At 38.0% G+C, this 13121-nt stretch overlaps 1 protein-coding gene across 2 annotated transcripts in view; it reads right to left on the bottom strand.

Moving 5' to 3' along the window:
• Positions 1-12353, bottom strand: part of RFX7 (regulatory factor X7) — a 129093-nt gene extending 116740 nt beyond the window's left edge. The window contains exons 1-2 of one of the 2 annotated variants that reach the window (XM_055320057.1): positions 12295-12353; positions 11967-12129 (exon numbers count right to left, since the gene is read on the bottom strand). In XM_055320057.1, the coding sequence (XP_055176032.1) occupies positions 11967-12127 (161 nt within the window). In that variant the 5' untranslated portion in view covers positions 12128-12129; positions 12295-12353. Of the gene's footprint in view, positions 1-11966; positions 12133-12294 lie in introns of both variants that reach the window. The other variant, XM_055320058.1, reaches the window with a different exon arrangement.
• Positions 12354-13121: the final 768 nt, after the last annotated feature.

The raw sequence follows: 13121 nt of genomic DNA, 5'->3' as shown, positions 1-13121 counted from the left end.
TGCCAGTAGAGAACTACTCACTGCTCTAACATACCAAATAGCATCATATAAATACATTTTTAAAGCTGAAAGGGTCTTTTAAAAACTAGTTGTTTGGGGAAGCCTGGGTGGCTCAGTGGTTGAGCGTCTGCCTTTGGCTCAGGGCGTGATAATTATCGTCCCACATCTGGCATGGAGCCTGCTTCTCCCTCTGCCTTTGCCTCTGCCTCTCTCTCTGTATGTCTCTCATGAATAAATAAATAAAATCTTTTTAAAAAATAATAAATAAATAAAAACTAGTTTTACCTCTCTGAAAAAAAAAAAAGAGTATCAGACTAAAAAAACAAAAAGTCTTTATGTCAGACAAATAGAAAAGTCAAACAGACTGTCATCTGTTTTATGAACCTGAAACACTTTGGACCTTCAGAATTGCTTTCCTATTTCGTTCATTCCCTTGTTACCTCCTCAATCAATCCACCTCCCTCAGTTATCTGCCCTAACTGACAGGTTTCCTTTGCTGTCTTCACACTTTAACCATGACTGAACAAGTTACCTTAGCCTTGGGTCTTGGCCCCTAAAATCAGTAGGGCAAACCCTCCACCAGAAACAAATTTAAAAGAAGCTATCTACAGGTCAATGTTAAGGGGTTCTTCAAAATTCCAACTCTATCTCTTGGGAAATAGGCTGGAACACAGATAACTGATGAGTTCACAAAACCCTAGCTAAATACTCCTATACTCATTCATAAAAGGTTACCAAACTATGTAGGAGTCATTTGTGCATTATTTTTAAAATGAGAGACACACACACAAAAAAAATAAAAATAAAAAAATAAAATGAGGGACACAATGGCTCTCACTTGGGGCATAAATTATTTTTTAATCCAGATATAGAGTAAAAAACATTTGATTAGTATTACTAAAACTCTAAATAAATGATTACTTCAGCTTCACTAATGAATGCAATTTAAAAAAATCAATTGCTGTAAGTCCTCTATTCTGTAAAATGCAGCACAAGTTTAATAACTTATTTAGGGAGAAAATTACCACATCAAATATATCAAATACAGAAACATTAATAAGCAGGAAAAAATCAAGTATCTCTAAGAATGCAGTAGACAAAAATAGTATTCACTAGTACTTACTGCTAGACAAGAAATAGAAAGATGCAAAAGGTGTTGCCCCTAGCTTCAAAGAACTTATTGTCTATCAGAACAGCACAGGACAAAAATGAAAGTGATTAAGTGTTTAATTGTAAGATATGACTATACAGTTAAAGATCAAGAAAAGGCCAATGTAGACTAGAGTAGCTAAAAAATGTTTTATAGTACAATAATATGAGCCATGACTTCAAAAATGGTTAAAACTTAATTAAGCAGGATTTGGATACAGAGTAGTAGAGATTCCAGAAAAGATATAAAGTAAGAATAAAAGGAGCACCACAAAATAGAAGGTAGACACTGAAGTGCTTACCTGACAGGAGTTCAACACTGGTGGACAGAAAGAAATCGGGTTTGACTGATTGTATGGGGCTAGATAATACAGGCCTTTGAAACCTCACAGAAATCTTTAGATCCGATACGGTGGGCAAGGTGAAACTATTATAGGTTATTTAAAGAAGACTACATGGAAAAGGACATATTTGAAGACTTATTTTAGCAGCAATATACAACACAGTTCAGTGAGGGGAAAGGCCAGAAGCAGAGAGCAACTATGGTGCCACTGTAATAATCTGGGAACGAGATGGTAAAGCACTGAACTATGGTCCTGGCAGTGGAAATGTAGGGAAGAGGAAGGAACTTAAGTGACACTGCAAACTTGGCAACTTGTTAAAATATTAGGCATAGGGATAAGAAAAAAATCAAATAAGAAGCCAATACTGCTAGGCTGATGGAACGAAGGAACAGGTGCCATCTACTACCAACAGGTGCCATCTACCCACATCTACCCACAGAAGTAGAATAGCTAGAAATGAAAGCCAACTGAGGTAGCAAGACACTATGGCATAGAAGAAGGATTACTGTGAAAATGCCAAGTTTACAATGACAGTTGGTAGCTACCTGTACTCTAGCAAATGAATAAGCAGATGTCATTAGATTTGTCTGGTCAGCCCATCTATTTCTGACTTTAGCAAAGAAGTTAACAGAGAAGAAAAAAAAAAAAAGGATGGTTGAGAAGTGTCTGGATATTCAAAATTAAAGTGCATCTACAAGAAAGCAGCAGGAAAAATAAAATGTCAATCAGAAATAAGATCCACAAAAATAAGAATCTTGCATCTCTGCCCATGGAATCCTCAATGCCTGGCAGAGTAGCTGATACAAAGGCAGCTCTCAAAAAGGAATGAATGAGAATTCCCAACTGCAGAGGAATCACGGTAACAAGAAGAGTTGAAGACGTAATGAAAGATAAAAATTGAAAAAAGGCCACTAAGTTGGCAAGAAGAACAGGAAGCCAGACTGCAAGAGTCAAAAAGGACAAGAGAAGAGAGATCTAGCAGAGTCGGGGTGGTGAGCTGATGGACAGATGGCAGCTAAAAGGAAGTGCAGCAGGGTAGACAAAGCATTATTTCACTTGTTTGGATTTTTCTAAACTAAAGATAATGCTTGCTCATTCAAGAAAATTTTGAGACTATAATAAGGGGGGGAGGAGCATACATTGTTTCTACCACCGAAGTGCAAAACCAATTAACACTTTTAGAATGTATGTTCACTTACTCCACCATATATACAAGTGGGCTTACATATCACACAATAAGATAATAAATGAGAGACTGGAGGGGAGGGAAAGGGGTAAGGAAAATAGTAAAACGAGGGGTGAGATCAACTAGCAATAGTTACCATGTTTCTTAAATCTCTTCTTAGTGGTCAAAAAAATAGCACTTTTCTGCTTTATTTTTTATTATCGAATAAAGATTTTTGCATTGTTAACTGTATTATTATTCTTATAAAATGAGTATTTACATTCTTCATTCACTTACCTAATGACTTTTTTTCTTAGACTACGAATGAGCTCTTTAGGTCACTGAAAGATCAATTCTGTTTTACTGCAAAAACTTTTCTCCAAGTTGTTTGCTGCTGCTTTAAGGAAGTCATAAGCATGTATAAAGTCACAGGAAAAGCAGCCTGTAGAAAAGAACAGTTTGATGATGCTGACAGAAAAGGTATGTATTAGAACAAATTCCCTAAATATATGGAAAGGGATGAATCCAAAGGGGAAAATAAACTTCATCCAATAATGGGAAAGTACACAGATATAGATGCTAAGACATAGCCAAAGTATGGGTCAAGTGAGGTATATGAGGAACCCCCTCATATAGTAATATTCTAACCCTCTTCATGAAGTGGCCATTATTCAAAGACAATCAACTCATGGTACACAGCCACCTTCTAAAACTAACAGCAGTTCCTGGTCCTCTGGTTCTCTATTATTATTTTATATCTTCTATCTTTGTATTTCATTGAGAGAATTGTAATTGGTGGAAACCCCACTCCCCAACCAAGCAAATTTTGATCTAACCTATCTTCCCCTAATTATTCTCATTACTGGCAAGGCTTATTGTCATCAACAATTATGAATCTAATTCCTGCTAGTGGGAATAGAGATTTGCCAGTAAGCATATCATTAGGTGTATTTGGATCAACAGCCTATCCCTTGATTTTTGTTAAGGTCACAATACTGAATTTTGCCAATAAGAATATTATATCCTACTGAATCCCTCTCTCATCTAACTCTCTATTTTTTAATACCACTGATTATACCATATCACTGCATTTAACAAAATCTTACTTTTGTTAAATTCTGATGATGCATGCAACTACTACACAAGGAGGGAATGTTTTAAATGGAGAGTGGTGTTCATTACTTTTTAGTTCTCCTATGCCTGTATATAGTAGACATTAAATTAAAGGTATACGGAATTCAGTTTTCCTTGACCACTTGATTCTGTAAATTCAGGATTAGTTCTTGACCTTCTCACTTCTTTGAAATTTATATGTACAAAATTTGGCCAAATACTGCTTTTTACTATCTCCTGCTTCAGAAAAAGGGATCATGCATATAATAATCTGGCAGTTATAGGTTAGATCATAGATTGCTTATATATACATGCGAGTAACAGATCTAATAACTGCAATCAAATTAGCAAAGTGATTCACTTAAAATAACTGAAGCATGTTGTTCAAATACATTTTCCAAGGATCTCAAAAGCTCCAACTTTACTACAAGCAAGATGTCATTAAAGTGACACTCTTATCCAAATAAATTTTTAAAATTTCATACATACTGCAAAAACAATGGCAAGTACTTGGCTACTCCATATAAATAAAATATTTTACTGTCATATTGTAAATTACTTATTATGCACTGGCTGCTTTGTTTCAGGTATACTAAGTCTGAATTCCTATGAACTACATATTAAAAAATGAGAATGTTTCATGTAAATGCAGTAAAAATTAACTAAAACGGGCCCATCATAGGTAAGGCTAGCCTAAATCACTGAAAAAAGTTTATTTACACAACTCAGATCACTTTTCCTTGAGTTGAGAAAAATTTCATGGAAACAGTAGCACAGGAGTTGAATTCTAAAGTTAAACCCTTGTATCAGCAGGAAAAAAAAAGTTTGTTTTTAAAGAAAGGTTTTTAAAGTAGCAGATAAAGAGACTAGCACAGGCATAAACAGAGAAGCAAGATCATAAAAGGAAAGAAAATGGGTTAGTGCAAACTGCAGTAGCCACTTAATGCAGTAATCTCCTGTTCTCATCTTGTACCTACTTGATAGTACAAGGTGGTGATCAAAGTAGGAAAGTCACCGAGAAATAAAAAAATATAAGCACAGAAAGAAAAACACAAACCCAAGTGCACTTGATGTTTGGTTTGTATCTTAAAATGAGGCCTCATAAACTGTAACACCATAGCCCTAGGGACTCACATCCTCCAAGATAACCAATAGTTCACTTCTATCCCCATGGCCTTGGCAGGTATCACTAATCAATCAGATTTAGCATGTAAATTCAAATTAGTTTGTTAATCCTATTGGAATGAGTTTACAGGTATCTTTTGTTATCTAAACTCAGACTATGAATGAGTTCAGGTAATTTTTCTTTTTTTTAAGATAAGGCTATTTGGAGGAGATGGTTTTTCACATCTTAAGGACTCCTGCCTTTCAAAATTCCAAGACATAACAGACTGGAATCTGTCACTGACCTCTCACTCTCTGAATTCAGAAACCAGAGACTCAAATAGCAAGGAATATCTTATGTTTTTGGTTTGTTCTTAGATATGAGGAATATAAAACCTCACCTCCCACACAATTTTTCATTTTATATATATATATATATATATATATATATATATATGAGAGCTATTGTAATAGATGTCTGATAACTATACTATGCATAATTAACCAAACCTAGTGGTCTTCTATTTCCTCTTATAGATAGGAAATACTACAGTCCATAAACAGAAAAAAACTAAATGTCTCAAGAAAGAAAAATTAAATCATATTTTAAAGTTTCTATTCATATTGGTTAAGGTTAAGTGTTAACTATCTTAATCTCATAGTCAACAATTAAGTGCATTAAGGCCTCAGAGCTTATTGTTCCTTATTTATTATCCTGCCCAGGACAGAAGATCCTTCCTCCTTTTGGTCTGTGCTGCTCCTCTTAATGTGTACTCTTAAAACCTTCAACAAAGCAGAAGAGAGAGCCACTAAATACAGAGATTAGTGGAAAAAGAGGATAAGACTGGTCTAGTTTGGTCAGAGATGTGGAATAACTATCTTACTGTCTTGTTCTTCATAGGTTTAAAGAACTGTCACAATTATACATTAAAAAGTCTACCCTAAATGAAGAGGAAAGTTGGGAAGCTCAACACTACACTGAATTACTCTGAAAATAAAATACACCTTTCTTATTTATATAACCAAACTGACAATATAACATCCGCTACTGCCTTAAAATATTACATTACAATAGGAAAAAGTTCCTATGTGAGGTGCTTATAAGGAGAACCTCTTCAGAAGCAAAACAAAACAAAACAAGCACACAAATAGTCCCCCTAGTGCAATCTCTCAACTAGTAAACTCCCCAACATGGACTGCGGCAGAGACTTACATATTTTTGCATAATCAACAACGGCTCTTTAGAATACTTTAAATGTAATGCATGCTCAATAAATATTTGCAGACTGAATCTCATATACAGAACTCTTGCACAAGGTAACAAGAAGTGAGTAACACCTTCAGACAGTCTTCCTGGGCTAACACCCAAGGAAACACAGACAAATCCTAACAATTCGTCCATTGAAAATGGTTCTGTTGATTGCCTGTGATTAGTTAATTCTGTTAGTCTTTCACTGTGCTTATGGTATGTTTTATTATTGCTGTCAATATTAATTTAGTAACAGAGGCATAGAAAGTTAAGCTAAAGGAACCTGCAAGGTCATCTAGTATAAATCATTCATTTTACAGACAAGGAAACGAAGGTCTACTTTTCTCACACTTTGGCACTTGTCACCTCTTTCCTTGTTTCCCTAACTGAATAAAAAAGTTTATTGCACCTTTTCCTTAAGTTAATATTACAAGGTTAACATTACAAGTGAATGGGCATTCCTCAAATGTTACTCTCTAGCACAGTACTTTGTATATACAGCAAGTATTCAGGTGAGTACTCACGCACTGTTCTTGATTAGTGTTCAAATTTGAAGAAATGATAATGCTCATTTTAATTACTTTCATTTGTACATTTTTGTGTGCAACACTTTTTCTAATATAAAAAGTGATCTGACACAAGTTCTGACATGTTTTTACTTAAAGCATTCTTTCATAACGGATAAAACACTTCTGTCTTTCCACCACTGTGAAGCTCATTTCTTCCAATAATACCAAAAATTAATAGTGAGATAGAAACCAAATCAGTTTTGCACACGACATTAAAGACCCCTCCCCCCTTGGGCAGCCCCAGTGGCGCAGCGGTTTAGCGCCGCCTGCAACCCGGGGCATGATCCTGGAGACCCGGGATCGAGTCCCACATCAGGCTCCCTAAATGGAGCCTGCTTCTCCCTCTGCCTGTGTCTCTGCCTGTGTGTGTGTGTGTGTGTGTGTGTGTGTGTGTATGAATAAATAAATAAAATCTTTAAATAAATAAATAAATAAATAAATAAATAAATACCCCTCCCCAGTGGGGAGAACAAATTGGTAAGTTATTTATACACACATGCATCCATTACCTAAGAGCTAAACATTAGGCCAGAAAATCCAGGGGATTGAAATTGCTTAACTTGCCTTCTTTGGTCAATAGGGAAGACAATTTAATTAGTTTCAAATCATAGAGGAGAGCAAGGAACTGCCTTCTTTCTGGAATCACAAACACTCAGTGTTGGGATGCAACCATCACAGCTGGCCTCAATAGAAACAAACAAAAGCACCCTTGGTGTGCTTGGTATGGAAGACAGGCTGAACTCAGGGCAAGCAGAATGTTCAACCAACTAATAAAAAATATATAAAAGCCAGCTAATGTACTTAGTCTCTAATTTTAAAGCAAAATGAAGATCAGGGACTTACAGTTAAACACTAATGTTATAAACTTTATAGTAAATGTTTCCCACTGCCGTGGAAGGAACAATAACTATTTCTCAGACAGAACTAATAAATGCCCTGACCCAGAACCAAGGACAAAATGGAACTGCTGAGTTCTAGTATATGGGACAGAAATCAGGCTTAAGGGATCCCTGGGTGGCGCAGCGGTTTGGCGCCTGCCTTTGGCCCAGGGCGCGATCCTGGAGACCCGGGATCGAATCCCACATCGGGCTCCCGGTGCATGGAGCCTGCTTCTCCCTCTGCCTATTTCTCTGCCTCTCTCTCTCTCTCTCTCTCTCTCTCTCTGACTATCATAAATAAATAAAAATTTAAAAAAAAAGATTAAAAAAAAGAAAGAAATCAGGTTTAATATGCCATCATCAGGTAAACCTTTGGATCATCACCGGACTTTGCTCACTGTAACTAATAAATAAGAAAGTAAAACAAAATTGCTGAATTTGGGTTTAAATTAGAATTTAGAAAAGATCCAAATAGCCCACATATATAATTCCACTTTATTAATAACTTTTAAGTCTAAAATGCATGAGATTCAGAAGTCCGCAGGACTTACAGAACTGAATAAGACAAGGAACTCTAGCCAGAGCACTTCCAGGGTCTGATAATGAATGACAGGAATCCTAGCTTCCCTGTCATTCAATTTATCAGTTTCCTAAAAGTGGGTAGAATAATGATACATCTTACAGGACCGTTAAAGAAATGGTTTGTACAGTTTTACTTACAAATAAAAGCTTACATAAATAAAAATAACAACTGATGACAATTAAACCTTTTAAAAATCCCTGAATTCATTTGTTGAGTAAATACAGTATTTAGAACATTTTCTACAATAAACCATCAAGATTTCTTCTGATTTTCTAAAGGCTTTGTTGTTTATGTTATAGCCTAACTGCAAATATATAAATCACTCCCACCCATGAAAATATGATTATTCTTATAACTAATCACAAAGAGACAGAAGAGATATCAAACATAATTTTTTCTATCCCATTTTTTCCTCAGAATTTTATTCTATCAAGGTTTCAAGTAAAACCGTTGTAAAATAGAAAAGAAAGCACTTAGAATATATATACATACAGCTAAACTAAATATAATTTTTTTTTCTCTTTTAAAGAAGGAAGATACTAGGAGATAAGAGGAAAGAAAAACATACTTTGGTATTTCTTTTTTTTTTTTTTAGGTGCAATGTAAGTTTGAGAAGTTTGCAGTGAGGTTAGCTGTGGCTGTTTTAGGTTGCCAGGACAGATTTTCATTTAGAAAAAAGACATATTGCTAGTTTTCCTTTTCTTTTAAATTAAAGAATATATTAGAATTCTATTGTTTAAAAAAACAAACAATATTTTCACAGCATATTCAGTATTAAAACGCATCTCTGCAAATAAATCTCCTTTCAAAGTACTAAGTGATGTGGACCTTTGTCTATGGAGTGGGAATGAGGAAGGTCAAGAATAGTGCAGGCTTGTTAACTTGGACTTAAGCTGATGATATTCATAAATATATTACACAAATATTACCACACTATCAGGTTTGCAGATTCTTATTTTCTAGGACTACCTTAAAAAATTTTATTTCCAATTCTTATGAAATATAGTTTCTGATCTCATTAGGTACCATGATTTCAACTTTGAACAGAAATTTTTTTTTTCCAAAGTCCCACTTAATGCTTGCAATTGCAATGGACATACTTTTATCAAATAGCATTTTAGTTTAACAAACAGGATGTATTAATTATGAACTGAAATAATAAATAACTCATTGTCCAGCTAAAGACCCACCTTACATACTATATCTGTTGAAAAGGAAAACAAGTACAGACTTGTTTGTGATCTGCAAGTTCAATAATTTAGAAACTATGATCAACCTAAATGCAAAACCCACTTGATAATTTTTAAATGCCACATTTTGGCTTAATGTAATTTAAAATTTTCACTAGAAATGATACCAACGGTTGATGCAGAAAGTAGTACAAAACTGATCTCTCAGAGCATTATCAAGTTATAAAACAACTGATAAAAAGATACTGTTCCTTCACAAAACGTGAAATGAGGAGAGCAAGGGGGCTGAAATTGCTTAACTTAGCAACCTTACCCATTAAAAATGATTTTAATTTAGCATATATATATAGTAGTTTATAGGAGGTGGTGGTGAAGGAGCTTTCACTTTCTAGCATCTTTATTTTATATAGTCACTTGATGAATAATATAAATCCAGTCCTGTAAAGCAGGGGATATGAGACTATTAATTATATCCACCAATGTTGTCTACTCCAAAGTTCTAAACATAATATAAAGAAATCGTTTTTTGCAAATAGGATTTCTACACTTGAAAATTAAACGCTAGTAAGTGTGCCATGACAATTTTTAAATAAAGATACAAAATTGTGTATTTGGGGATTACGGTGTTTGTTGCCTGCTACTTTTTCTGAGCAAGTAGCAGAAAATGAAGTGCACTCTACTTCAGGAGAAGTTTTTTCTCACAGTAGAGTCAGTGCAGTTAAACTGTAATGAATGTGTAAATATAAATTATCAGTTAAAGAATAATTAAATCACAATTTACCAACAATTACCACTATCATTATTCAGTCAGTTGGCTATACACTTTGCTCGTATATTAGAAATATAAAGTGGAGTTTCCTTTCCCCTATTGTTCTCATAAAAAATTAAAATATACATTATTAATTCAACTTTTAAAATGTGCCTTTCTTAAAAGATTTAGTCCTTTAATTTGGATATCCCTTACCTTGAATGTAAAAACCAAGGTGTTTAATGCAATTCATTGATAATTTCAGAGACACTAAGTTACAAGTTAATAGGCGGCGGGGGGAAAAAAACTTACTGATTTCTGGAAACCTTGATGGTAAGCAGAAGATGAACCATCTCTCCCTTTAAAAAACAGATTTTAAAAGGAGATGAGGGTACCCATCAAAGAATAAAGGCTTCTCTCCCTTTCTTTCACACACACATAGAAGACAAACTTATCTGACCTATTCAAGTTGCCAAAATAGGACCACGGATTATCAAAGCCAAAAACCTTTCCTTTAAAATATTTAAACTTCATTTCAAAATTAAAACTGAAAGCAAGATCCTCAACTGCCAATTACTGTGTAGTAAGAAACTATTTAAGCCTGCACTGACCTACTTCATATTAGCATCATGACAACACGGATGTAAGCCAAGAAATAACAAAAATCACTATATAACAAACCTTAATTTTGTGTTCAAAAACTGTGACTATCTTTAAGTGTCTGAATATTGTACAGCAATGCCACTTGTTTTTATGATGCATTTCTTCTTAATTGCAACAAAAGTCAGGAGTTTTGATATTTTAGTAGTCATATTCAATGATGGACATGCAAGATTTCATTTTTTAAAATCAGAGCTTGTTTTATACCACATTCAATTCTATTTTAAAACTTCTATTAAAAGCAATCTCTTAGACCAAATTCCAAATATTGCTTTCCATTTTTAAAATAGCACTACATTTTTTAAAATGTCAATCAATGAAGAATCCTACAGAAATAATCTAAGTTCATTTTCAAAGAGTATTTACAATGGCTCTAACGTTAGACAGACTTAACTCAGGGTATTTAATTATTAAAAGACTACCACCAGCCTTTCAGAGTTTAACCTAATGCTGAAATATTGTAAATTCTCATACAAGTACGGAAATAGCAAAGGATATCTCATCTATGGTTTCTAAAAAGCCACGAAATAGCAAGACATTTTAAATTAAAACGTGTTCTTAAATTTAAAAAAAAAAATCACTTTGTAATGTAAACTACCACGTTAAAATACCTTATCCTAAAGAAGCCCTTTCTTCACCATCATGCAAATAACACTCCCTGGAAAGGAAATTTAATCTCAGAATAAAGAAGGCGAAAACATCCAGAAATAGCTGCTAAACCAACGGAAAGGAAGAGAGACACATTAGGTTTTGTGCTGCATGTTAATATTCTTACGCACAATGTCTGTTTGGTGAAAATTCACAATACACTTCTTCCTCCCTTGTGTGATTGCAAAAAGGAGTAAACACATTACACATTCCTCAGTCCCAAATTCATGCCACCACCATACAATATGACTTAAAATTTCGACCCCTATTCCCCTCACACAGAAGTGGGAAAAAACACACACACACACACACATTAAAAAAAAACAACTTGTTTTTATCTACACTCACAATTGAGGAGGGGGTAAAGGCATTTTTTGGGCTATGGAGACCAGAGGCTGCCGCAAAGTCCCCACACCTCCAGAGGTCCTATAAATATGCACCCGACTCTGGATACCCACAGTCAATGAAAGCATCCGCCGCCGCCTCCTCCGCCCGCCGCCCCCCACCCCCTTTGCAGCAGAAATGTGCCTGGGCTTTTCTACCCCAGCGACGGAGGATCCTCTTACCAGATGGAGTTCTTGATCTTGTGTTGCAGCGCGCTGGCCTCTGTCCCTGGCAGCCCAGGCACAAGGGCTGGCAGAGCCACCCCCGAGTTGGGGGCGCTGGGGGGGAGCTGCTGATGGGCATCAGGCTGCTGTGGTGGCGGCTGTTGTTGTTCCTCTGCCATCGCTGCTGGAGGGGTGGGAGGGAGGGAGGGGGGGAGGGAAGATGGGGGCGCGGGGAAGGGTGAGGGAAGAGACGGGGGGGTGGGGGGGAGGACGAAGGGGGAGAGGAGGAGGAGGAGGAGGAGGAGGAGGAGGAGGAGGAAGGAAGCTGAATAAGCTAGGCCTTTACCCCAGGGCTCGAGTGAGTCGCTTTCGCCTGCCGCCTGGGGGACATCACCGGGGAGACCGAGCGGCTCCTCACGGCAGGGACGCTTCACCGCGGGAGAGGCATGGCGGCGCCCCTCAGCCCCCCGCCGCCGCCGCCGCCTCCTCCCGTCAGCGGCCGGGGCTAGGGGGGATGAGGAGGGGACGTCTGAAGCCGAGGTGTGGGGGGGGCGAGGCTCCCCCAAATCCAAGAATGGCTGCTCAGGGACTCCGCGGCCTGGCCTTCCTTCCTTGCCCCGGGGCTTTCTACTCCGGGGGCCCGCGCTGCTGCAGCCCCAGGCTCGGCTCCACGCCACTCCCCACGCCGCCGCCGCCGCCGCCGCCGCCGCCGCCGCTCGCTCCCGGCCCCGCCGCCACCGCGGCCGCCGCTGCCCTGCCAGCCCGGGAGGCAGCCTGGTGCGCGCAGCCGCACTGCGGCCCGGCGCAGACGGCAAAACACCTACCGCTCGGCCGGGGCGGGGGGGCGGGGGGGCGTGGACCAGCGTGTGCGGGTTACGGGCGCGGGCGCGGGCGCGGGCGCGGGCGCGGGGACCGGGAGGGGGGCGCACGGGGGCGCAGGGCGGGCTCCGGCCAGCTCGGCCCGGAACGCGCGCCGCGGGGGCGGAGGAGGGGACCGGCCTAGCCGCTCGCTGGAGGAGAGCAGGAAAACGTGGGGGAGGTGCCGGCGAGAGAAAGAGAACTTGCGTGAGGAGGAGAAACCAAATATAATATTTGGCGTGGAAATGGAATTTGGCTTTTTCTTTGTTTTTTTTTTTTTTTTACCTTGTATCTTCAAATCAGTGGGGGGGGGGA

The sequence above is a fragment of the Nyctereutes procyonoides genome, unplaced genomic scaffold (assembly GCF_905146905.1).
Source record: "Nyctereutes procyonoides isolate TBG_1078 unplaced genomic scaffold, NYPRO_anot_genome, whole genome shotgun sequence".
NCBI classification, from domain to species: domain Eukaryota; kingdom Metazoa; phylum Chordata; class Mammalia; order Carnivora; family Canidae; genus Nyctereutes; species Nyctereutes procyonoides.
The sequence above is the reverse complement of the archived record's forward strand: the minus strand, read 5'-3'. Positions and strand labels throughout refer to the sequence as shown.